The sequence below is a fragment of the Antedon mediterranea genome, chromosome 3, assembly GCF_964355755.1.
Source record: "Antedon mediterranea chromosome 3, ecAntMedi1.1, whole genome shotgun sequence".
In the NCBI taxonomy this organism is placed as follows: Eukaryota; Metazoa; Echinodermata; class Crinoidea; order Comatulida; family Antedonidae; genus Antedon; species Antedon mediterranea.
Window position 1 is genome coordinate 26,977,669 of NC_092672.1, and position 27,046 is coordinate 27,004,714.

Here is a 27,046-nt window from a genome sequence, read left to right on the forward strand (position 1 = left end):
TACATGGGTTTGAGCTACAGGGATCTACAAAGAAACACGGTGAGTTTGTGTATTTAAAGCATATAAACTTTATAAGTTGTTCAACCTTTGATTTCATTTTATATATTTGTCATTTATAGGTATTCTGTTTTTACAAAGCACCACACCTACACTACTACCAAGTACAAACGATATTCTGTGGATGCTCGTAAACATATGAGCACATACAGAAAGATATTAGGCTAGTTAAAATTATGAAAGGTTGATATTTGCTTGCTTAGCACAAGTTAGGTTGGAGTTTTTTCACCAAAATACAATACATAATATACAATACATAATATACAATATTTTACCATTAATTTCACAGTGCATGCCATTGAAACCGGGTTGACATCCGCAGTAATATTCGTTTGAGACAGATCCTCTGTAACACGATCCAGAATTTAAACAAGGGGATGACAGACATGGGTCTGATTCTGAAAGGTAAGAAATAAAAAACTAATATTTTCTGTGTAATAATATTTAAAATTATTGACTCCTTTATGGATGGTTTATTTACTGCACATATGAGCAATGGCAATTAATATGAGATTGTTGGTTTATTTGTTTATATATTCTAGGATAGGAGATTTTCAATACACAGCTCTTCCCTAAACCCACCAAGAGCCCAATAAGCTTGTACGTAATAAAACATCTTCACAACTATCATGATTTAGTTTAATTAACACAGACATTGACTAATTTATAATGATATGCCAGAGCCGATACAAGTTACTCTGATGAATATTGATTGGATTGAATCTGAGTGAAGTGCCTAGGATAAAAAGGAATGCAAGAACTAGAAATGACTTACTTTCCAATTGACAGTGATCACCGGTGTGAATTCCAGAACATAAGCAATAATAACCGCTACCACCATGCTTTTTATAACAAGTACCTCCATTAAAACAAGGAGTGTCCATACAGGTTTCTGTTAGAAATGTAGAAGTTGGCAGTGTGAACTAGAGTTAGGAAATAGCAAACAATGGTTTGGACTGACAGTATTAGCGGTTATTAGCATAATACTTTAGAGAATACAGCATGAACAGGCAATAAAATTTACCAAACAATGGTTCCACAGTTTGATGTGGTAGTAAACGCTAATAGACGTAAGCTACGTTTGGTAGTGTGAACAGGCATTTTATGGACATGAGCAGAAGTTAAACATTAATTTTATACATTATTGTGATTACCAACAATGTAATCTGGCAGTAAATGCCGATTTGTATTAGCAACTTTTATGAATGTGAACCGGGATTAAGACTTACCTACGGGGGTTTCACATTTTGGTCCGGCAAAACCTAATGGGCATAAGCAGATATACCCAACTCCACTCTCAGATGAGAAGCACGTGCCACCATTAAAGCAAGGCAAGTTGTCACATGACACTGTGAAGTAAAACAATTTTTGATGTTGGTATTGTTCATTATTATAAAAATTTCCCATGACCGTTCAGTATTAATTCTAATACTGCTATAACTGAGGAACAAAGTGTTATTTAACGGTGATAATGAACGGAACTAATAAACGTTCACCTTTTTGTAGACATTTTGAGAATGTTCATTAACGCGATAAATTATGGAGGAAATTAATTATTACTTTTCCTCCATTGGAAAGAGCAGATTGTATACTTTGTGCTCAACTCCATGGTAGTTAGTGTTTAGGCCTACGCTAGAAATAATGATGTTTTACTTACTGAAGTATTGGCAACGATCGCCAGCATATGGATGGACACAAGCACAGTAAAACCTATCAGCTGAATCACTGTTATAACATAAAGCACCGTTCAAACAGGGATTAGCTCCACAGCCCGCTGTTGAGCCATTTAAAAATTAGAAAGACAATTTTAATTACTGTATGATTTTCATCTAGTACAGTATAATTAAGCGTTACAATATTAGGAAGTATACGTCAACCACCATGGTTGTTTCAATCGTGGTCGTCATGGGTCCTTGTGACAAGTTTTACTTTTAACTAGGGCTCATGATAATAAGGAGAATAATTGTTGTACTCTTTATTCTCATTTGAATGCCATTACTATCAGAATAAATGTTAAAGAATCAGCAAACCATCATGGTCAACATCCGTCATTATCGCACCACCTTAATTAGACCTATAACCAGCATTTCGTCAACAAATATTCGTAGTCATCACGACACTACAGTCGTCATTATCTTAATAAACCGCCGTAGTCCTCACAGCCCTCGTCATAATCATGATACCATCATCATCTTCACCATAACCATATTTGTCATCACAGTAGTCTTGATATTACCGCATCGTCATTATCATAATCTTAGCCACTGGATCTTCATCATCATAGCACAAACATAGTCTACATTGCAACCATTGTCGGCATAAGGACACTCTTGTCACCGTCATATCCATGTTCTCCCTTGTCATAATCACCATCGTCGTCATCATAACCTCCATCATATTATCTCTCCTCCATCATATTATCTCTCCTCCTGCCGTTTAGATATACGTTAACACTACGAACACTCTCTCATACATAAGCCGATTAACTTACTAAATATCTCGCAGAATTTGCCTGTAAAACCTACGTCACATTCACAGTAGAAAACCTGTGCATTTGATGAGCTCGAATAGCATGTTCCAGAGTTACTACAAACTTCGTTACTGCAATAGTCTAGAAGGAAATCAGATATATAGTAAACTTATGGTTGCTACTAAAGCTTTGTTCTTTGTTCTGTGCGATACATGTTGAAATAAAGAGCGATGTATGCTCATTAATTTCGTGGCGTTAAAAATCGATTTGTATATATTTTAAAATACTCGATGATGCAATTTGAATGTTAGAATTCCAATTATTTGACCAATGGCGCATGCAAACCTTTTTTTACAATGCTATTCAAGAATGGAATAAATTACCAATAAAGATGAATCCAACATTATTTTTTCAAGAATAACGTTAAAATAATTCACACAACCGGAAACTATATTTAACCCAGCTCACAGTTAATGCATGTACAGTGATATATGCCCTAGGTGACATACATGATATTAATACGTTTTGTACTTTTATTGAGTGGTGAAAAAGGATTTGTACTCACCGAATGTTTCACAATCTATTCCAGAAAAGCCGCTAGGACACAGACAGTAGTACGAGGCTGATTGTAATGAGTTAAAGCACGTTGCACCATTCTGGCATGGCTTGAGCTCTTCACACATATCGGTGTCTGGAAAATTAGATTGCATTTTGAATTTAACACATTGTAGGCATTGGTATGTGACCGATTTCGATTATTCAGAGAACACAAGATGCGATACTTTTTTTCGTTCCACTCATAAGAAGAAATGATCTCTCTTTCATCCATCAATGTCATCCTGAATTGACTTCCAAACAAATATTTGTTATTGATTTTGCATCTTTTTTTACAATATCCTGTCAAAATTTGATTTTCTTAACTAAAAAAATTAACTTTATTAATTAATTTGTATTTCTTTAATTTATTTAAAATTATAAAGGAAATTATTCATACAGTGATTTCACCAAATCACTTTCAAATCATTTTGTTTTACTTTGTATTGTTTTGTAATTTTCTGTAATTATTGTTATACCAAACTGAATAAATCAAATCTAGAGTAGTTTATAAAACATGGCCGCCATTTTTAATAAGTGTCGAAAAATATAATATAATAATATTTTTAGGGGCGGTGCGATCGGGACTTCTGAGTTAAAACTTAATCTTGTAACATTCTAAAGTTATTCTTCTTTTTCGTCTGAATGATATTCTCAAGTGTGTTTGCTAAAGTTGGAGATGCATATTATAACTTAAACTTACATTATTTACTTTTAACTTATTGTATACTTACATTCAGTGATAACCGAAGTATCCACACTTACTACTCCAGAAGAAATACCTGTCCAAAAAATATCGTAGGTAACGACAAATGTTGCTCTATATAAAACAAGAACAAAATGTTATATCATTTCAGTTTTGTGAGCATATTTTTTTAGGCTACATTAACAACATAGACACTTTTTTTTTTACTTTTGTAACAAGTCGGGTGGTAAGCGGCATTTCCACTCTTCAAACACTTGAAATTCAACCAAAAATGTACGGTATCTTATTAGTTTGGTCATCCCAGAGTGGCGTTATCGGTCAATCCTGTTTTGGTCAGTTGGTATATTTGTAGTGCACTGGTCATTATTGTGATAACTTTTGAACAATTTATATTAACACATTTCAATTAACATTAATCTAATTAGGTTGGCTTATAAATGATCTAAGTTATTCAAACTTACATGAATTCAATGTCTTCATCAAAGGAGTCTGGTGCTTTCCATGTATAATGCGTTGTAAATGGTTTTAAAAATGCATAACTGTGCGTCACCGAGTCATCTTCTTCAGTACACGTCTTCAACTGAATTCCTGCATAAGTCGAAGGCATCCATCTACCGACAATTTCACGTGTAACACGAGTACGGGCTTGCAGTAAGATACCGGCATATTGCAAACTCGAAGGCGAGGTTATAGACACTGTTCAGACAAAATTAACATCAAAATAAGAATAGTTTGATTATGCCGCGCATGCCTACAATTTAGATCGGCGTTGTGGTAACTACTACTACAACATCGTTGTGATTGGTCAATTTCCTAGTGTCGCATCTTAATGCATCGTAGTATGCAATGTTCAGTAAACTACATAAAACATGCAAGAGCTAGTTTGGGCTTGTGAATCAGACTTTGACAAGGATATAGTATCAAAGTGCTGGCGAAATTGGAGCGATCATAATAATTGTTGCAAAGTCTCTTGTTTTCTTTTCTGTATTTTTTTCAGATATTGTATGTAAAAAAAATAAATAAATAAAATAATAATGAGAAATAAATATATATATATATATATATATATAAACACAACAGGCAAAGAACATTTATTCCTTATATTTATAGAGCTTTAAAAACAAATACTATAGTTATCTATGTATTACATAAGATTGCATTTGTTGTAAACCTGTTTTGTTTTGCATAATTAACCGACGTCATGTGGTACGCCTGCAGAGTGGCAGTGACAAAAACGCGCATTTGTTTCCCGGACGTGAAACTACAGTTGGAAAAGTGTGAATAGAATGTTATATAATGTATAGGCCAAATAACTGTTCTTAAGTATGGTAGGTCTATTTCGTGGTTATCTTATTTCCAATTGTCTGTACAGTTTCCATATCGTCCGCTTCGTTTGTTATATAAATACTGCACGAAGAAAGCAAGTAATGCAACACGCACACGCCCAATTTGCCTGTGAAGTATATGCATTCAAGCGTTTATAAAAGTCATGGGTGTTAGAACTAAAGTTATCAAATTACAATAACTATGCCTAAAATAACATTGTTTAGGTTGGTTTAATAGAGCCATGGAGCTATATCTCCCTGATAGAGCTATAGACAATCAGTTCAAACATTAATAATCAGTGCATATTACGTACATAATTTACCTCCACCAAGGAGGTATGTATTCGATCGCGTGTGTTTGTTTGTTAGCAGGATTACTCAAAAAGTAATTTACAAGATATTTACCAAAATGAATGTACAGATAGATGTGTGGTCAAGGACCATTCCATTTAATTTTGGGACGACGGTCCCAATTCTGGCCCACTTTTGAGTATACTTTTCAGACCTGCTAGTATTAAAAGACAAGACAGAATTTTTCAAAAGCCAGCGAGCAGTCATAAAGTAACAAGTAAACTGGAATTGCAATTTCTCGAAAACTACTTGTCCAAAAAACTTCATTTTTGTACAAAAGGCAAGCGTTATATATTGTGGTTTGTAATTTTAAAACATAATTTGATTTAATGTGCACGTTTTTTGATGTGAGTAGTTTAAAAAACCTATTTCTTAACTTTTCAAATTCACTTGTTTGATTTTCGCGTTGCTGTTCTATTGTTATTTGAACGGCTGGTCATAACCATTACACCGAACTCGCATACACACATCCTTGTAGTGAAATTGGCCTAAATCACAAACAGCTAAGACACACACAAATATATATATATATATATATATATACATTTTCCCGGAGAAATCTTATGTAGGATAATTTTACAGTAGATGGAGGTATGCACTCTCGGAGCGGCTTTCTAGTTTTGTTATTGTTTCATGTTCATATACGTAGGCCTAGTGTCAATAACTTGAGTGAAATCGCTCCACCATCACACTTATTTTTAACAGTGATTTTCATTCTCAAGGTACATTCCTCCACTTTTGCTATTTACTGTAATATTATAATTTGTGTATTTCTTCACAATACGGCTTTACATTATTTATGCTTTGCGGTAATATGTATCTCTGTGATCCACTTGAAAAACATTGCTAAATAGTTTCTGTCTTGTAAAAAATCTTCTGATTGGATTCGAAGACACACAGTAGGCCCAGGCCTATGTGCTAATATGAATGTGTGCACGAACAAATCTAGTCTGGGTTCCAGACGGAGTTTTGTCTTAATATTAGTAAAAAGATAAATATTTTGGCACGTATGGCGTTTCATACGTATACTACTTGATTTTGGATACTCCGTCTGGGGAAACACGCACAAGTCACGTGGTTTGACACCAAGAATTCTTGGTGCATACGATTATCCGGTTGACTAGTTTCAGCTGCATGCGATTGGCTACTCACTCGTACACCGTTTTAATATTCATATTTCAGAATTTCAAAGACTCAACAACTAAGATGATGCGCATGCGCTATGTTACGTTTAGACAATGTGTACTTGGGTACATTTATGAAAGTTTCTGAAGGCTAGAAATTATTTTATATGCCTAGTAGTCTGGTAAACATTTGATGGGATTTTTTCCCAAGAACATGAAAACTCGTCTTGATATGATAGGCTATAGCGTCTCCGCAAATCAAACATTGAATGGATCATTTACGCGGAGATAATTTTGATTTAATTCCCACCCAGACCCTGTCCTGTTCTGTGTGGTGGTGTAGCCCTGTTGTGTGCCGGTGGTGGTATGTAGGGCTACTTTATTGGCGTTTTATTTGGCAGGTCATGCGTGCGAGTTGAGTGGGACCTACGAAAGAGGCCTAGGCCAAGGACTAAACAATTAATAAACAAAACAACTTGGCATTACGATTTTATATTTCAACAGTCTCGATCGTACATTCAGCACTCTGTACGTACGTCTCGATCTTTTTCATTTTGAAACAAAATGATCATTGGTTGATTCGAAATCCATATTTACATACCGCCCGCCCCATATAGCCAAATACGGTATGATAACCTACGTCATTCTTATCGGATGTTTGCGGTCTGCAAATCGATTTCTATACGTGTTTCACAAGTCTGTATTTTCAGACAAAAATCGCGGTCGAAATAAAAAAAAAAAAAAAAAAAAAGATAATACAGACTTGGGGCAAGTCTAGAACAAATCAGAAATTTGTTCAAAATTCCGAGAAGGAATAGGAGTTTATCCCGGAAGACATTTTCTTTTTACAGCAATGTTCAACTCAACAAACATTCTTGGAGTAAAGTTTACGCGTGCATATTTGAAATTGATTAGATTATGCAAAAACCGAAAAGTTACCTTACCTTGCAATGTACCTCCTAAGACGTAGGAAGGCCTAGAAGTTGTGATTGTAAATGGTGAAGGATTTACTTGTGCTCCAGATGCGTGTTGTGGAGTCATGCCAGTACATGCCGAATCAGGTGCCCCATTGGAGCGACTTTCGATCGCAACAAAGAAAACAGATAGCAATGCAAAACTGAACGCCAACATCATCATTTCAGGGGCCTAACTATCAATCCTAGTTTTGTCAAATGATAGCCTTCGACTCAACTAAACCAGAGAGTATGAAGAATATTATAGGTTCTGCCCTGCTCTTTAGCCGACAAAAAATTCCACCAAACTGATTTATAGGTATATCTATTTGTATTTATAAAGTTTAAAGGAGTGTAACATGATGCCTTTTGATAACTATATGCGTCAATAAACTTCTGACAACTTAAAAGGTCGATTTTATGGCTTGATAAATGATGCGCGAGATAAAAGAACTTGTCGCACGTTCTAGACCAAAGGAATGCACTTTCATTATCTCTTGTATTGTTACCTTCATTCGTTTATATTATTAATTGCAGTTCAATTATTTATGCTTAAACTGTTTACTAAGTTGGTTATAGTGGTAGGTTACTGTAGCTTGATCCTCCTGTTCGTATAATTGCCCATGGTATGATATAAAACCTTAACTAATATAATCAGACACGTTAAACTACTGGTAAACTGATTAAACTGATCAGCGATATGTAGGCCTAGGCTTAATTTATGTCTTCCCCAAAAAGTGTTGAATCATGTGAACACCAATTTTTCGAAATTCATAATGGACAACAATTGCTACGTATAATATGCAGATCTGTATTTAAATTCTGGACTGCAGTTCCATTGCGTCAGACCCGAAAGGTCCTGGTTTGTCTAGAAAATATGGCCTAAGACGACTTAGGCTACGTTTACGGCTTTCGCTATCTGCGAGTGAAATCAATTATTGCAGGCGACGATTGTACACTAAAAATAGTCCCAGGAGGTCCAATAACCAATGAGAAACGTTTGTCTTCAGTAGGGCCCTGTGTTTTAAAAACTATAAGGTTATGCTCGCAGCACTCTCTTGTTGCATTTTGCATCTTCTAATTTATTTATTTTTACTCTGTAATTAAAATACTCAAATTATTTTAGGCGCTTCATGTATTTCCTTTGGGAAAAAAATCCAAGGTTTGCAGTTTACAGATAGGGTGCCACCTATCGATTTTAGGGTAACTTGTTATAAATAGTATACTGCCCTCAAGTCGAAACCTGCTTACTTTTCTAAACAGCGTTTTGTATTTTACATACACACTATTAGGCAGAATCTATATAGCGCCTTTCTAATTATTTATTATGAATATACATGACACGATAATATACGTATGGCACGTGTACAACTGTTCCAATTAGGCCTAATCGTTCTCTCCAAACAAGCAATTTTTGTACTTACATAATATTTATCAGGGCACTCTTCCTTAATATTTATATAATGAAATAGAGCTAAAAGAGTGATTCATTTTCCATGTATAAAGTTTGTTCTTTATAACCATTTAGTGTATAGTAGTAGCACACCTGGGTGTGGATGTCATGTTGATCCGTCGATTAATCATGTTCAGTGTACACAATACCTCTGTCAATATAATTTCCTTTTCGTTCAGCACGATATTGATTAATAAATTGTCTGTTATAATACGATATATCAACTGTACAAATACGAAAAATTACATTTATTTCTTTATTTTGAAAATAGTCAAGTAGTATCTTGACTGTTCAGTCTTAATTCAATTATATCTTGTAACATATCGTTATTTATTTTGTACTATTTACTCATTTTTATTATTTTGTATATATTTAGACAAGTTGCCAAGGATAATCATGAGCAAATCCATTCACTGTAGCCTTTTAATTCTTTTTTCACAGGACAAACATTATACTCTTTGATATAATCTTGGAAGTGGAGTTTTTGTTGATTTTAACCCAGGACCCTGGGATAGGTACCGGTATCTTAACCACCAGGCTAAAATCAAATTGATTAGTCTTTGAATTCGTTTGTTTTGAAAATGTTAAAGCACTGTATTTGAGATATTAGAGTTGTTGAGTGAGAACCTATTGAAACTCAATGTAGCGTCCAGCGCTATTACGATTGCAGTTATTGAATGAAAAGCAAACAGAGAAATAACTGGTTGAGATGACTCAGTTTCGTCAATTCACGTCTGAATGAATACAACCTATTATGGTTCAGTAAAGCGGATCGTTATTAGCGAACAAAAGAACTCGCCCTGTGTTTAAGTTGTATAGTAGTCTTTTCATATGCATATTTTATAAAATAGGTGGCTTGGTACAAACCTATACCTGAAGTGCCTAAAGCCGGTGGTGGTTGTGACAGCCATAGCATACGTACACACGAACGGCTATACATCTGTCAGAATGGATATAATAATATTATTCTCGTTGTTGGCATTTATATCATCTGTTGAATCTTTCCCATCTGGAGCTGTTTCTTCTTCCTGTGGCTCTCTTCTTCCATCTCACACGCCTAATGTCCAAAGTCAATCTATCTCACCGTATTCTATAGTAACTTCATCTTCAAGTTACAACGCTGATCAAACCGTAACAGGTAAGTGTAACCTTCTAATACATGTTAGAAAATAAAAATTATAATATATTTTATCATTTTGATCAATATGACGATTATTATTTACTTGATTGGTGATCTGGTACTGTATTTTAGGTCTACTCTTGGTTTTTTTCATCTTTAATCTTGTGAAAAAACAAACTTCACTTATATGAAAGCATATTTTAAATGTTTCTTTCTATATGTGTTACTCAAAAAGCCAGATTTTCATAAGATTTCAAAGGAAGTTTTCATAGCTGTATGGGAACACATATTTTTATATTTCTAGTCCCAAGGTTTGCGCTGTACCAACATTCAAACTGTATTTTTATTTTATTAATTTACAATCTTTCTACATAAACAAGAGGTTAAAGACTTCTATGGTTGAAGGCTATCAAGGATAAGCATAACAAAACATAGCAATTAATATGGCACAGTACATGGTTATTAAATAATACAGCACGGTATATCAATATGGTTTGAACACGCGAGAGTAAAATTATTAATAGTTTCCCTGTTGTTTCGAGCCACCTCGAATAAATAATATAGATACTGGTTCATTTGATTAGAATCATCTCTTGAATTGTAAACACGGTTGAAGCATTTTATGAAAATTTTGTTTATGGATATCGGTGCTATGTATGTGATTTAAAATTTTATAAACTAATTCAATGCTAAATTAGACAGAATACATTTTACCCATTAACTCCTCCCTATCTCAATTTTCACCCTTCTAATATTACCCAAACCCCACAGATCATTGGCTAATTCAGGGAGTTGTAATTAGAGAGCTCGATGGTGAATTCTTTTGTTATCCCAGATTTTGAAATAATGTGGGAATACCAGTTAAGGCCTGACCATGGACCTATAAATTAGTAATAATTTATAGGTCCATGGTCTAACCAAATATATATGTTCCAATTGAATTCCAGTAAATGCCCTAGATCTGTGAACATTGTCTACGATTATGAGCATATCAATGCTATTGAAGCTTAATGTCGTTCGCCTGGAAAAATACCAATTGTTATTTTGCAGGACCTATGCTATTTTAATGTCATATTATCAAAAATTAGATCGACAAAAAACCCCAAATTATTTACAAAAAAAAACTGTACTTTCAAGAAAACAAAATCGTTAACTGAAGCCGATTAATTTCAACAAAAAGAACTGCAGATAATGGACTTTTTAATGAATTTAACTGTTTATTTCGCTTTTTATCATATTTGATTGAAGTGAAAATTGAATGCAGTCTTCATTGTTGTTTGGGAGGAACCAATATATCGTTAAATATAATGTACATTATAGACCACTATAATATTATCTCAATGCTAAGAGATACTAGAGTTTTAATCTCCAAACCACACACCTTCCATTACTCGTATTAGGCCTACCCAGTGTCCACACCCTTCATTGGTAAATCATGTGTGAGATGCGATGCTTCAATACAGGTGGAATGTGTATCATTGTCAGCGTCACTTGCCGTTGACAATTTAAGCCATTGTATTCTAACCACCCAAGCATTCACTGAGAAACAACACTAACGTGAATACAGCAGTACATAGAAAAAGTCATTTTACTATAGCATGTTATTATAACAACCTGTTATTAACAACAACAATTGAAATTTAAACACATAAGATTTGTTTTTGCATTCTAGAAAAAAGAAAGAAAGTAACAAAATAAAATCTAGAAAATTGAGTAGTTACCTTTTTGCTCCTTCAATGTACCGATGCTTTTTAAAAATTATAGTGTCTAATTTATATGTCCATTTAAAACTTGACAGAATTTTGTTTTGAAAACTGAAATAGAACTATAATAAAAAGAAAAATAAACAGTAAAAATTACACACAACAATTACACTAACGCAGAAATGAATACAACAGCACAAACAAAACAACAAAGTTCTCTGATAAAAAATGACTAAAAGATTAAAAATTGTCAATGCTTTTATAATAACGATAATAATCCAAGATATATTCCATATTCATCAAAAGGCTACTCCAACCATGGAGCTATGTATAGCTCTATGCTAATGATGTGCTTATATGTAGGCCTACCTTTTATTGTATATTTTTACTTTTTTTTAATATGTTACGAATTTTGTGTGAAAATAAAGAATAGCTACTCAGATGACTCGATGACTTAACTGTGTCAATGTTGTGATCCAAGCAACAATGATGCATTATCAGTATTGTTTATCATATTCTACACAAATCCATATCTATTTTGAATCGTATCGAGGAGGAAATACGGGACAACCCCACTGATTGCAGTGCTGTCTGATCGTAGGTGTACGGTGTACGGTATATTTTAAACACAATTTTGAGGTTCGAGAGTGGAGATATTATAGATAAAATCGACACGAGAAAAATAATAGCAAAGTAGGCCATACAAAATGTATCATTTTTAAACATCAAAGATTTTGCTTTCTTTTCTTCTTTTGCATTTTGTATATAGTACTGTATGCTATAATAGACCTATGGTACGATTTATTGACTCGTGTGCGGTCTGATGCTTTGAAGTGCAAATCGATTTTTTTTATTTGGATTCTGTACCAGTGTGAGCATGGCTTGAAGAGGAAATACCAACAATACGTGTATTCAATTTTTTCTAAAGACAATTCATACTACATGTATATGAAATAATCCGTTCCTTGTGCTGATTTTAATCTCAATATATTTGTATTATAATAACATTTTGATTGTATTTCTTTCAATCAATGAATTGAAATGAGCAATCTTGTGTCGGGCAAGCCTGGCTTATATTTTTAATAATTTCTATTTTCTAAATTGCATTTGGTCCTTTTTTTATTCTTATTACTCTTATACCACCATTCCCTTTTGGTTACTTTTTGGCAATGAACCTGTTCAGTTTTCTGTGTACAAGTCTCAATAAGAATTCCAAATCGATGGTTATTTATATGATTATTTGTTTTTTTTATTTAAGTTTGCAATTATTTTGTATATGATGTTAATTTTTGGGCAATTTTCATGGGACGTTACTTGGCGTTGCCGATCTTGGGTACTTTCTCGCTCACCGAGTTTAGTTCATCAGCCGTCGTGCCTGATCCGAGAACTGTCATTAACTTTTCTGCAATATTGACACACCTTTTTATAAAAAATTCCAATACTTCTATTGGGTATTCATACTGTACAATGAATGTATAATTGTTGACAATATTTCCAACTATTGAATAGGTAACATGACCTGATTCTTTCATTGGCTTGATTCCATTGAAACTATGAAGGAAAGTGAATTATCGTCCAGCCAGGATTTTACGCTGGAAGAATTGTTAAAGATATTGAAAATTCCAAGTTAAACACAATAACGACACATTTCTATAGGTCTACTGTAGGCCCCCATGTGACACTGATTTACTCCGGAAACAATGAATGTGTGTAAAACCTCCGATGATATGTTTCCAACTTTCTTTCTTAGTAATGTGTTGTCATATTATTATTATTCCAGGGAGGTATAGGCCTACCTCCATTATCATTCAATATCATTTTGTTCCTATCCCACTGTACACCTTTCAAGATATCCCTTATCTATCAACTTAGTTTAATATTATACTTAGTTAATGTCATGTTATATTAATAATTGCTTTCTCTTAATTTTTTTTAGTTACAATACAAATTACAACTCGGTACAGGGGCATCCTACTACAAGCGAGACGAACAAATGGAGACATTACTCCAGTTGGAACTTGGGGGACGCCTCCAACTGAATTTAAGCTCATGCAATGTTCAGCACCAGGAGACTCTATCACACATGACAATTCAAATGATAAAACAACAAGTTATTCATTTATCTGGAATCCACCAGCTAATGTAGAAGATGTACATTTTATGTAAGTATTGCGTAATCAAAGGCAGTAGTATCATTTGTGACAACCTTTGTAGGACCTACTGTATGAACCACCTGTAGCTGCCCATGTAATTCATAGGCCATACGATATGCCCAAATATACTTAGTTTGTTTTTATCAAAAGTCTTTATGTCCAACTACAGTAGCAAATGTGCTGACACAGGTGTGCGAGAGGCAAAAAACAAAAACAAAAACAAAAATCTAGTACGAATTTACTGCTTTGTACACATTTGATTGGTTTGCAGTCAAAAGTGAGGGGGAACCATCTCCTCCCAGTCTAAACAATGTACAGTATGTAGGAAGGTCCTCCCGTCCCCTGGATCTCCGCCAGTCATGACAACTAGTGAAGCCCCAGCATATCTCATTACATTACGAATGTGAAGGAGTTTTTAAAATACCTTTACAGTACATATTGACTGATACTGTAGATATATTACAGGAATTTATGATTCATATCATTATTATTTATTACAGAATTTTAATACAAAATTTTAAATTATATTCATCTCATTGATATATTGTTCTGTTTATTAATAAAAATAAGATTATATTTTAGTATGGTGCATGAATTATGTTGCATACATATTCATTATAATCTAAACTCTTACATAAAAATCCAGTTTTGTCCTCACACATTGTTAAAAGGTTTCCATGGCAACATGCTACAATGTATTGATTTTTTACTTTCATTAATCAGGTTGCCGTATTTTACAGAGGTTGCCATGCTGTATTTTTTTTGATATGATTATTAATATACTATTTTATATAGTGTTTTATATGAATTAACAATGTCAGCATTATTATCTTATACAGTAATCTGTTGTTGTTTTGTTTTTGTTTTATAATTCTACAATTTACCACAATCTAATTTCTATCGCCTTTACACACATTAATTCAATTATGAATATTCAATTTTTTTACTTATTAATAATAAAGTATTTATTCAGATAATATTATTAAACAGCAGTCGGGAGGCTTAAATTGTTGGGTTTACAAAAAAAAGAGTTAGCCTTATCTATATTAACAAAATAAAAACATACAAGGATGTTGTTTAAATACAATACAGATTAAACAATTCTAAATGAATATTTCCAATTGATGAAAAAGAAACACTACCACAATAATATACGATATTAATGAAGATCGATCAATATTAATATAAAAATACCCGGTACAGCAAAATATTAAGTTTTTATACAGTTAATCAAAAAATTCAATTGAGTTAAGGTAAAATGCATTTAAAATTACAGCATGACCGTCAGCATCATCACTTGTCAATTTGTATTTTTTGTTTTTATACCAATACTATTATTTCTGCATCCGTAGTTCCTGCGTGGGTTTCTATCGTCAATTGCTGTTGATAATTTAATTTTAAAATCTTATATTATTGTAGTTTTTTCTTTATTTCCATAGGGCCACAGTTGTTCAAAACTTCTCAACATTTTGGGCAAGCATACGTTCACCCGTTGTAACAGGTAGGCATCAAAGTTGTTATATACTGTATGAGCTGCAGCAGCAATTTCCACATATTTCACATTTTTAATTTGATATATTTTGTTGGTTTATGGATTAAACTCATAAATTAGTTATTTGTATCTGTATTTGAAAATGTTAAAGTTAAATATTTGTCTCTTCGTATTTGCATAAATTTGTATTTTATACATCAAGTTTAATAATGTCAAAATTATAATACATAATAAACCTAAAATGCATATTGTACTGTATGTCAATCATGAATATAAAACAAAAATAAATAGTTGAATGTGACTATAAATAGGGGCTTACAGTGCATTTCCAGAAACTAAATTCAATATAACTACAGTCTGTATACAGCATAATGTGTCTTACAGTTTCTGTATTGGAATTTGTAAAATTGTACATTTTGCAAATTGGCAACCGCAGCTGAAATAGGCGGCATTATGAAATACATATAAACATTCATACAAAATATGAAGACACACAAAAAAAAAACATGCGATAATTTCTAAAAGCAAACAGTTATTGCTAAAGCAAATTCAAGTTATGAACTATCCCTAAATAATAGATTTAAACATTCATCAATTTATTCAAACGTTATTATTTAAGGTCAAGGTATGTAATAATATTCATTTATGGTGACATCATAGTCTTATTCGTACTAATACAATATTTGTAATTTACAAAGATCCTACACATTCAATACAGCTCTGGTAATGTCAACAAGAGAGGGAGTGTTCAAATAAACCTACAGAATAAAACATTTACTTTAGATCTGTGTATAGTATCTAAAGATCAATAGAATTGTACATGTACTTTTCTTGTATTTAGAGGAACTGCTTATTTTCATCATTAGAACAGGGAGATGTAAAATAATTTGTCATTATTAGACTTCTTGGAATAGGAATTAAACATGAGGTTCAATTAAAATACATTATATGGTTTGTGTTAAACCCACACTGTGCATCGTTTGGATCTTAATGGTCCATTTCAGCCCAACCCTATCTGTTATTCACTTTGTTATGATCAGACCCTATTTCACAATTGAATGAAAAGAAGTGTTTATTAGAATTCTTTCGATTGTACAGTATATATATATATATGCAGTATATATACACATTAGGCACAGATATTAATTCTAAATACAGTATATATTTTTAGTTGATTATACTTTTTACTGTACAGTTCTTGTCAATTATATTGTTGGTATATTAAAATTAATATTCTTAATTTTAAAATCATTCTCTATGCTATGTATATTTGTATATCTTATTTTATGCTATAAGCGCACTGTTGGATTGAAATAAATAAAGAACAACTGCTTAATATGATTATTAAAGTTACATTTACCTGTTTTATTTATAGCTATACAAATGGCTACAACTGGTTGTAGCAGCAATCCATGTCTAAATGGTGCAATTTGTTTTACGCTGTCTGGTGACAATCAAGATTATTTTTGTTCATGCAGTTCAGGATACACAGGCACAAACTGTGAAACAGGTAATGAAAACAAATTGTTTGCACATCTTCAATTAAAGTTATTTATCCTATTTAGAAATCAGCTCTTTACAGTAGTGGCACCATTTTGCCATAAGGAAACTCTGTTAGTAGTCCATAGGAAGTGGGATTGGAAGACAAGTAGGCTATGCAAGGCTTCATTATTCTTTTATGTTAGAGAAATTAAAATTAGAGAAATTGTGGTACTATAGTGACGTGTATGCCTACTGACATCGAAAGATTGTGGCCCTCATTTTCCTATAAGGAAATTCCTGGTATGTTATTGTTTTTTATGTCTCTTACTTTCGTCTAAATTGATTTTGAACATACTGAATATTCTATATAATTATCTTGTATTGCTATATTGATAGTGTTAAGCTTGATTAGCTTTTATAATCATGTCGTATTACTCCTTGTCAATGTATGTATTTTTTCTTGTTCTTATTGACAATAATAAAGTTGAAAGTAATTGTAATGGATGGCAAGCATTTGAGGCTTTCTTGATGCTTCAGCACTACAATGTATAATTTATTTATATTTCTTTTAATTATAGTAAGTACTGACGTCTGTAATCCATCTCCGTGTTTAAATGGAGGAGGTTGTTTACCTACAAGTGGTGGTAGTTATTTTTGTAATTGCCCTTCTTCTTATTCTGGTACAAACTGTGAGACATCAAGTAAGTATTTTTAACTAACTTTTACTGCTATTATCTTCTACTGTAGTTCTTTTTTGGATTTCTTTTTGTCGTCTTCACCAGTTGTTTATTATCGCATCATTAATATAATCACTTGATTATTATTCATATGTAGATATCAAATTAGGTTGCTTAAAGGGAGAACAAACCAACTCTAAACTGGGCCGTTTTTCGTAAAAATTTTTATTTACAAATTCAGCTAACGCTAGGGGCTGGGACTTGAAGTCTTGTTTTCTAAGAGTAAATTTGGTACATTTATTTCCTATAGTAATAGATTCTGGTTTTCAGAGAATCCGGTATCCGAATAGTTCCGACTGTATTTTTTAGCAAATGGCAACACATCGTGTTTGCCTTTTAGTGTGACTGGTTTTTGGATAATAAAAGTGAACAAATTTAGAAAATTAATCATAAATTTTTTTTACCACATTTGAACACTTGACTCAAAATTTCTGGTGATCCAGGTATTTGACAAATTCAACATTTGACCTGAACAATTACTTAATGTGCATTTGCCATTAATGTATTGGTTTAATTTTTGTATTTTATTAGATGCTTGTAACAGTTTTCCATGTCTTAACGGAGGTACATGTACATCGAGCTCCACGGGTTACACATGTTCCTGTCCTGCATCAATCTCTGGAAGTAACTGTGAAGTCGGTAATTAAATAATAACTTACTTTCATTTCAACTTATTAAGACGGCACGATATGTTTTTAAAAGAGAGAAAATATATTGACTTTAACATGGGTGAAGTTTTGCACGTGGGCAATTAACAAGAATCACATTATCTTTCTCATGGCATAAAGGTGTAAAATTCATACTTGACAAAATAGGAATTGAAAAAATACGTTGCTTTTTCTAAGGTTTAGTGTGTTTTAGGTGTTTTTACTTCAAATATGCTTGACCAATATAACATGGTATCGATATAGGCTATGTTATTGGACCAATGCAATCTTGCCTTGATTAGACTCTACTCCAATTAATAATTGTATGCCATGATCATAAAATGGTGGTAGCTTTGCATTTCTTTCTCTTTTCTCTACTAGGGCCTACAGTCCATTTACCACAGCCTATATTTTTATATATCGTCTTTTTCAACTTGTGCTTCTCTTTCACTTGTTCCGATTTTAGACCAAGTTGATTATTATTATAATCCAATAGACTCTATACTAAAGCTACTCGAACTAGTTAATATAGGTCCTATCTGAAAGAAGTTTACTATTATTTGGATAGTTTCAAATATATTATTACTGACATGAACTTTAAAAATAACCTTTTAATGCGATCATAGTTGGGAGTATATGCACTCCTAATCCATGTGGATCTGGAATATGTGAGGCATCAGGTACTCACTATACATGCTTGTGTCCTGATGGAACAATAACAGATGATTGTGATACACAGGGTAAGTACTATTGGCCTATGTACTGACACATTGGAATACGCAAAGCAAACGGAAGACTTACATAATGCACTATTTAATGCTTACATTGTATGTCAAAATATTATTATTATTAATGTCATTTACAATCTTCTAAATTAAATTGCATGCCCTCATATCTTTCATTAAAATAAGCTCCTGTCGGAAACCATTTCATTTCATTTGTTTGACATCATGTCTACACTACTTTTGTATAACCACAAATACGCTATTGCATACAGTGCATAATGAACTATTTAATGCTCTCCCTCACACTATTGCATACAGAATATTCAATTAAAGCAGTCTATGACTACCACTATATATCACTATTATTTTTAGGAGATGCTAATTTATTGTTCAACGTATGCCATTTATGTCACATTTTGTTTGGTAAAATTATGATATGGCTTATGAACAAACAAAAAACACTCATGAAAGAAGGGAAGAATTATCACTTAATCTGACACTGTAGAAGCGTAGGCTTAGATGAAGATGATTTAGTTTTGCCCTCAGTAGTTGTAGCTTTTGGTAAAAAATGTCAAAACATTTTAAAAATGCCGTAGTATTAATGCAAACCAATATTTATCCTATTGTTAGATGCTTACCTTTTTACCTGATATGTAGATTTCATAAATTTTAAATTTATTTAAACATTTCATTTCATAAAAATATTTGCTGTTTCTCATGTTGGTTTTTGTATAATGTTTTTTTTTACAATTGCTTTTACTTTACTTTTCAAAATTTTTCTATTAATTTATATTTTCTTTTTACTGTAATTTTGTTAGATTAAATGTTACCACTTTAAATAAGATACACTATGCCTAGGCCTAGTATTGAAAGTGTATAAAAAGATAATAAATAAGATTTCATACTAACCATACCGATATCTTTTGTGGTTTACAGGGTTTAGTTTTTCACACATACTTTAGTGCAAGATTTCTTTTATCTTACCATGATAATAATTTGTAATTTTTCTTTGCTATATGTTTTAAAAACTAGAAAAGTAAAAACAGTTCAATACTTGTTTCAACAGTGGCTAATCCGTGTTCACCTAGTCCATGTGGAGTTGGAACTTGTTTCCAAAGTAGTTCTGATGGTGGTTATTTTTGTCAATGTCCAGCAACACATTCTGGGACCAACTGTGAGATACAAGGTAAACTAGTATTGTTAAAGGCTTTGACCTATCGAAAAATGTTTTTATAGTAACACTGTGACAGAAATTGTTCTATTAATTAGGCCTACATGGTTATTATGTGTTGATTTAACCTTATTGGTTAAAGAAACCTTTTTCCAGAATCCAAAAAATAATGCATGGGATGTGTGTAATGTAAAATTTAATTAATTCCTATTATAAACCTCTGTCTACACATATCAAACTAATTTGACAAAAAAGTGTGATGTGTCCAAATATGGTAGTGTTTTGACATCATCGTGTATGGGCACATAACGATTTGTTGTCACATACAGTAAATGTTAATAGTGTAGACAACGTTTTATTTAATAATGTTTGATTTAATGATGAATCAGAGACGTAGGGGTTTTCTGCCTGGCCAATTTACATGGAACTATAGCATTCCCTGATTTCATCAATCTGATGCATTATTTCTAATTGTTTTTATCTTTTGAACATAATGAATGTTATAGAACAAAACATGAAAAATATCCTACCTGTGGCACATTAGAGTTCGTGCAATTTTAAGAATGCGATTATTTTACTTTTTGTCTATAGTTACTCTTGGATGTTCATCAAATCCTTGTGGACCTGGAACATGTTTCGAGCGATCTATCAGTGGGTATGTGTGTAGTTGTCCATCTACCCACAGTGGCACAAACTGTGAGACAGCAGTTACAGGTAATCTATTTCTTTATAAAAATCATATCATTTTGTGTATTCTGAAAAATTTATAATGTGACCTTAGAGACAGGTTAAATAAAATTGAGAAATCAGCAGAAGGCCAAGTTCTTCATAAGAATGTACTTTATCTCTATAAGTTAAAATTTCCTACCAATTAAACAGAAAGCCAAAATGAGTCTGAAAATAACATTGGCAGCCATCGACAAAAAAATCTATTTTTGATAACTCAGTTATTCACCAGAATACAGGAGTTTTAAATTGCAAATGGTGGTTACCGCGTTGACTTTATCATCATTACTTTACTATCGTCAGTATTTTTAATATAACATTTGATGGTGTTTTCTTTTATTGTTGTAGGCAGTTGTAGCCCAAATCCATGCCAGTCAGGTGGTAGCTGTGTTGTTTCTACAACTGGATATACTTGCACTTGCCCTTCTAATTACATAGGAACCAACTGCGAAACTTATAGTAAGTACTATCAAACATATCACAACTGACTTGTTTAAAATGTATGCCACCTAGACGGCAAAGCCTCTGGTTTAGCATTCTTAAGTGGTCCTCTAGTGATGGGTAGTGGGACTACCTATGCCACGGGGCCACTGGATTTAGCCACTGAGTGTTCATAACACTGTTAAGAGCACTTCCAGTTATAATGTATAATGTTCAACTAATGATTATGAGAAGGCAGATAAATCATCCCATTTGGTTTACAGTATATAGTTTAAAATATGCTTTATGTTATTTATAGACCATTGTGTAGGCAACGTATGCAGTGCTGGCTCAACCTGTGTTTCACTGACAACAGCTATTGGTTACACGTGTACCTGTCCAATTGGTTATAGTGGAACCTACTGTGAAAATGCTCCAGGTATGAGCAAACCCAGAGATACCTTTTCTACACAATTGTGGTCACTTGAAAAAAAGCCACTTGTTACCAACCTGTAAATCTAGTTTTAATGTTATATTCCAGTAATTTAATAAATGGACTCCTACTATACTAATCAATGTTTATTTCCAATTGGTTCATATTTAATCGTTTTCCATTTGCATGTTGTCTCTTTTGTTTCTTTTGATTTGAATATAAATTACTTTGTTGTCTGAACTTAATGAAAAGGAATAATAAATAACTAATGTTAAAAATAACAGAAAAGCACTTAAAAAGAATAATTAATTTAACTAATTCAACTCTAAAGAAAATTGTTTGCTACTATTAACCTATATTGTTATTTTCTTGTTGAGACAGACGTATGTGCAAGTCAGCCATGTCAAAATGGTGGAGCCTGTTCATCAACTTCTACTGGATATTCCTGCAACTGCCTCGCTGATTACTCTGGAACAAATTGTGAAATCTATATTCCTGGTAAGCTGTGGTTGTTCAATCTGAGATCTGTTTAGTTAGAAATGTTTTCAACAAGATTGGATCCCAAGTAAGCCACTGGTTTTGCCAGAATCAGGGCTCAAATCTAGTAGGCCTAGTCTAGTGTTTGTATCTGGACTAGTGATTTGAGATTTTTTTATGAATTTCCTGTATTTTAACTAAATTTACTGCAATACATGATGAGATACAGTATAATAATGTTATTGTATTTTAATTTGTGTTATTTTCTTTTTCTTAGATCCATGTCAACTTAATCCATGTCAATCTGGAGGAACTTGCTTTAGAAGCTCTGCTGGTTCTGGATATTTTTGTCAATGTGCATCAGATTATATAGGTGTAAATTGTGAAACCTACAATCCGTCAGGTAAGTTGAAATAAAATTAAACGCGCACGCACCAAAATAGGAATAAAAAGGGATTGTATACGGTACCACAGTTCAGCACACACTACATTTAAAGACATTAGGTATACTCATTGACAACTAAAGATGGTAGATGTCTCTGTTTACTGTACATTTAATTATCTAAACGACAATTAAAGATTCATTTTTCTTATGGGCGCGCTTGATTTAAATAGTATTTTGCCTGTTATTAATTATGTTAACTCCACTTTTTTTACATAATAATAATAATTGTTTTTAAAAGTTCTGATGTTGTTTATTTGTTTGTTTTGTTGCTTGCTTACTTTCTTGATGTTATTTTTATTATAAAATGTGTTTTGATGTATTAATAAAGAATTGAATTGTAATGGTAACGGGCAATGGGAGAGTTAGTTACCAACCTGTAAATCTAGTTTTCTTTGTATATTCCAGTAATTGTATAATTGGACTACTACTATACTAATCAAATGTCAATGTTTATTTTCAATTGGTTCATATTTAATCGTTTTTCCTTTGCATGTTGTCTCTTTTGTTTCTTTTGATTTGAATATAAATTATGTTGTTGTCTGAACTTATTGAAGATGAATAATAAATAACTAATGTAAAAAATAATAGAAAATCACTTTAAAAGAATAATTACCTAATGATAATGATCATGATGATTTAATCAATTTAACTAATTCAACTCTAAAGAAAATTGTTTGTTACTATTAAAGTATATTATTATTTTCTTGTTGGGCTTGTTCAGGGCTCAAATCTAGTAGTCTAGTGTTTGTATCTGGACTAGTGATTTGAGATGTTTTTAAATGAATTTCCAGTATTTTAACTAAATTTACTACAATACATGATGAGATACAATATAATAATGTTATTGTATTTTAATTTGTGTTATTTTCTTTTTCTTAGATCCATGTCAAATTAATCCATGTCAATTTGGAGGAACTTGCTTTAGAAGCTCTACTGATTCTGGATATTTTTGTCAATGTGCATCAGATTATATAGGTGTAAATTGTGAAACCTACAATCCGTCAGGTAAGTTGAAATAAAATTAAACGTGCACACACCAAAATAGGATTAAAAATGGGTTGTTTACGGTACCACAGTTCAGCACACACTAATTTAAAGACATTAGGTATACTGTACTGTACATTTAATTATCTAAATGAAAATTACAGATTCATTTTCTTATGAGCGCCCTTGATTTAAATATTATTTTGCTTATTATTAATTAAAAAAAAAATAATAATAATAAAAAAAACTCCACTTTTTTTACATAATAATAATAATAATTGTTTTTAAAAGTTCTGATGTTGTTTATTTGTTTGTTGCTTACTTTCTTGATGTTAATTTTATAAAAATTGTTTTGATGTGTTAATAAAGAATTGAATTGTAATGGTAATGGGCAATGGTAGAGTTAGTTGACAATTAACCCACCCTTTCAGTTCATTTTAAATAATTTCTCGTTTATACCATAGAGAAATTAGTTGATTACTCTTTCCTTATTGTTTATGGAATGAAAAGCGTTCAAGATGACCAAGACACTGACCGAACGCTAGTTAGTGACTACGAGGGCATATTTCCATGCTTTTCTTCAGTCATGTTTCTTTTTCAGTCTTTTACAGCTACTGATTGTAAAGTGCTAAGTTGCCCTCTTAAGTACTATTGTTTACACAGACCACTGGATATGCAATACAAGTTGACAGATTATTAAAACCTGAGTGTCTTTGCCATTGAATGGATAAGTGATATTTAATGGTGACATTGAATTTTTACTATTGAGCAGTTCACTTTTTTGTAAACATTGTTGACCAATCTACGTTCGAAAACCAACCTGTCAAGCAGCACCATCTATACTGTTTTACGGCGATCCAAAATGAGAAAACTGCCTATTTTAATATCTTAGCCTCCCACCTAGTTCAACATTTATAAAGCAATTACCGTATTAAGAGCATTATTGTCCAATAATGTACTGTAATTTATTTCCATAATAACACTATTGTGTTGCATTCTATTGCTTATTGTTTTACTGTATTTTATTGTTTTCATTTTTTAGACCCTTGTGTGCCCAATCCATGTCAAAACTCAGCAGCATGTGTTGTGTCAACTGTCGGTATTGGCTTTACTTGCACTTGTCAACTATATTATTCTGGTACTTATTGTGAATTTTACACGCCACCAGGTAAATATGTTATTATTAAAGTGTTTCTAAATAAATCAATAGTGGCTTTTAAGATTTGCACCATTGGTAACGATCTCTAGAACAATTACAAAGGAAGGAGAACTAGAATCACACTGTATAGTGCACAAGCAAAATTTTAAAACAACCGCTTTCGTTACTATATTATGTGCAATCATATCAAAGCCCAGCTGGCATACAAGCACCATCGTAGTTAGACCTCACCATCCTTATTTTAGAGCATTAGATCGGTTTTAGCTAGTCAGTGTAGTGGAATTAGTAGCTAATTTAAAATTAGGTTGCAAACATTGTACACGCACATCTATGGTATCTAAATGTTGGTCATTTCTATTCCTTACAAATTTGTCTCAAATATCAATTACACTGTTTTGACCAATCCCACACAATAACTGTGTACATTATTGTTTTATTTAATAATAATTCGTTTATGGTGAAAGTAATTATCAAATAATATTTGTTGGAAGGAGATGATTTTTTTCAATTGTATTGTTTTATGTTAGCTACACCGTGCTCTCCCAATCCATGTTTCAACGGAGGAGTTTGTTCCGATTCTACTGGTACATATACATGCAACTGTCCATCTAATTATAGTGGAACAAGATGTGAAATTTATACAGGTAACATTTAACAAAAGGAAAACGTATTGAAATTGTAAAAAAAAAAATGTTCTGACGGTTATGCACAAAATTACATTTTTTACCACATTAGAACCCCTCCTGTGGCCACTTCCCTAATAAACGAACAATGGTAAGTTATATGTTATAACATTACATCCAACCCCTTGTCGGGGGGATGATAGTCAGTTAAAGAAACACTTAATAAGGAGTACCTTCATGAGGGTTATATTATAATTGCCAAGCAGGTATATACAGTATCACTATGAACTTCCTAAACTTTAAATAATTAGTGATTTGTTTTAAAAGATCCCTCAACTTTGGAAAGACACGCCCTTTGGCGATAATTGTTTTTGACAGCTCTTGCTTCTCCTCGGTGCTCCCTTTTTATGTATAACTGAAATGAATGAATTAATAAAACAGTTATATATTGAATCAGATCTGATTGTCAAAGTGCTATGAAATAGGCCTAATAACTAAACTATATTTGTTCCTCAGAGCCAAATCCTTGCTTGCCAAATCCATGTGGATCCAATGGATTCTGTCAAAACTTTGTGACTTATTTTAATTGTGTGTGCCTTAACAACTACGTTGGACCAATGTGCGAAATACGTAAGTAATGTTTGCTGTTTGTATATGATGTAAATTTATATAAAAACAAGGCCAACAGCCATTAAGTCGCGTGCTACAATGCATAGTGATACCGGACCGACAGACAAACAGACCGACAGACAGACAGACAGACGGACCGACCGACATAGTGAACTATACTGACCGAAATTACTGAACATGTTTAAAAATGTTGAAATGTTTACAAACATTTATATTTTTTTAATTTACACGTGCGTAGCCTGTCACTTTTGACGTGCTCGTATAACGTAATTTCGAGTTGAAAAGTAAGTCAAGAAAACAGAAATCGGGCAAGAAGAGTGCGCAATAACATTTAACGCGCAGTGCGCGCGCAAAAATCTGCGCACTCATGGCAATTTTGTAAACGCTTAAAATTGCCTGAAACGTACTCTTATTTCATCGAAAATAAATTTAGAAAATTTTAAGCGCGCTTACGCATGCGTTACATGCGCTACGCACGTAATTGTATTGCCATATGATGATTTATGCCCTGAAATTTATGAGTACCAAATTTTATTTAATTGTGATTCATGGTTGTGAAGATATGATTACAAACGTGATTTCGTTAAATCGTGCGTAGACCGCGTAATTTTTTATTGCGCACCGTGAAAACATAACCACATCGATTCCTGGCCATAAGGAATATTCTGTGAAAAATTGACTTAGCTAGATTAAACTGATATCAAGATAAGGTCATAAAGCGATAAAACGCATAGTGATACCGGACCGACAGACAGACAGACAGACAGACCGACAGACCGACAGACAGACCGACAGACAGACCGACAGACAGACAGACAGACAGACCGACCGACCAACATAGTGAACTATAGAGTCGCTTCCACGCGACTAAAAATCAAGAACATGT

General features: G+C 32.7%; 2 protein-coding genes across 3 annotated transcripts in view; one reads left to right on the forward strand and one right to left on the reverse strand.

Annotated features, from left to right (window-relative positions):
* Window positions 1–80: 80 nt before the first annotated feature.
* Window positions 81–7,866, reverse strand: LOC140044233 (uncharacterized). The gene is made up of 10 exons (XM_072088711.1): window positions 7,572–7,866; window positions 4,289–4,523; window positions 3,856–3,941; window positions 3,093–3,218; window positions 2,549–2,668; window positions 1,715–1,831; window positions 1,287–1,406; window positions 833–949; window positions 333–455; window positions 81–85 (listed from the first exon to the last, which is right to left on the reverse strand). Exons 1-10 carry the CDS (start codon window positions 7,762–7,764, stop codon window positions 81–83), a joined length of 1,242 nt encoding a protein of 413 aa, XP_071944812.1. The 5' UTR covers window positions 7,765–7,866.
* Window positions 7,867–9,901: 2,035 nt separating this feature from the next.
* LOC140045117 (uncharacterized) overlaps window positions 9,902–27,046 on the forward strand; it is a 32,370-nt gene continuing 15,225 nt past the window's right edge. Inside the window, exons 1-16 of one of the 2 annotated variants that reach the window (XM_072089871.1) lie at window positions 9,902–10,171; window positions 13,793–14,018; window positions 15,449–15,510; window positions 16,877–17,011; window positions 17,562–17,684; window positions 18,252–18,359; window positions 20,159–20,278; window positions 20,855–20,977; window positions 21,338–21,448; window positions 21,729–21,848; window positions 22,224–22,340; window positions 22,597–22,722; window positions 23,644–23,769; window positions 24,791–24,916; window positions 25,435–25,551; window positions 26,047–26,160. In XM_072089871.1, the coding sequence (XP_071945972.1) occupies window positions 9,982–10,171; window positions 13,793–14,018; window positions 15,449–15,510; window positions 16,877–17,011; window positions 17,562–17,684; window positions 18,252–18,359; window positions 20,159–20,278; window positions 20,855–20,977; window positions 21,338–21,448; window positions 21,729–21,848; window positions 22,224–22,340; window positions 22,597–22,722; window positions 23,644–23,769; window positions 24,791–24,916; window positions 25,435–25,551; window positions 26,047–26,160 (2,044 nt within the window). In that variant the 5' untranslated portion in view covers window positions 9,902–9,981. The remainder of the gene's footprint in view (window positions 10,172–13,792; window positions 14,019–15,448; window positions 15,511–16,876; window positions 17,012–17,561; window positions 17,685–18,251; window positions 18,360–20,158; window positions 20,279–20,854; window positions 20,978–21,337; window positions 21,449–21,728; window positions 21,849–22,223; window positions 22,341–22,596; window positions 22,723–23,643; window positions 23,770–24,790; window positions 24,917–25,434; window positions 25,552–26,046; window positions 26,161–27,046) is intronic. The other variant, XM_072089872.1, reaches the window with a different exon arrangement.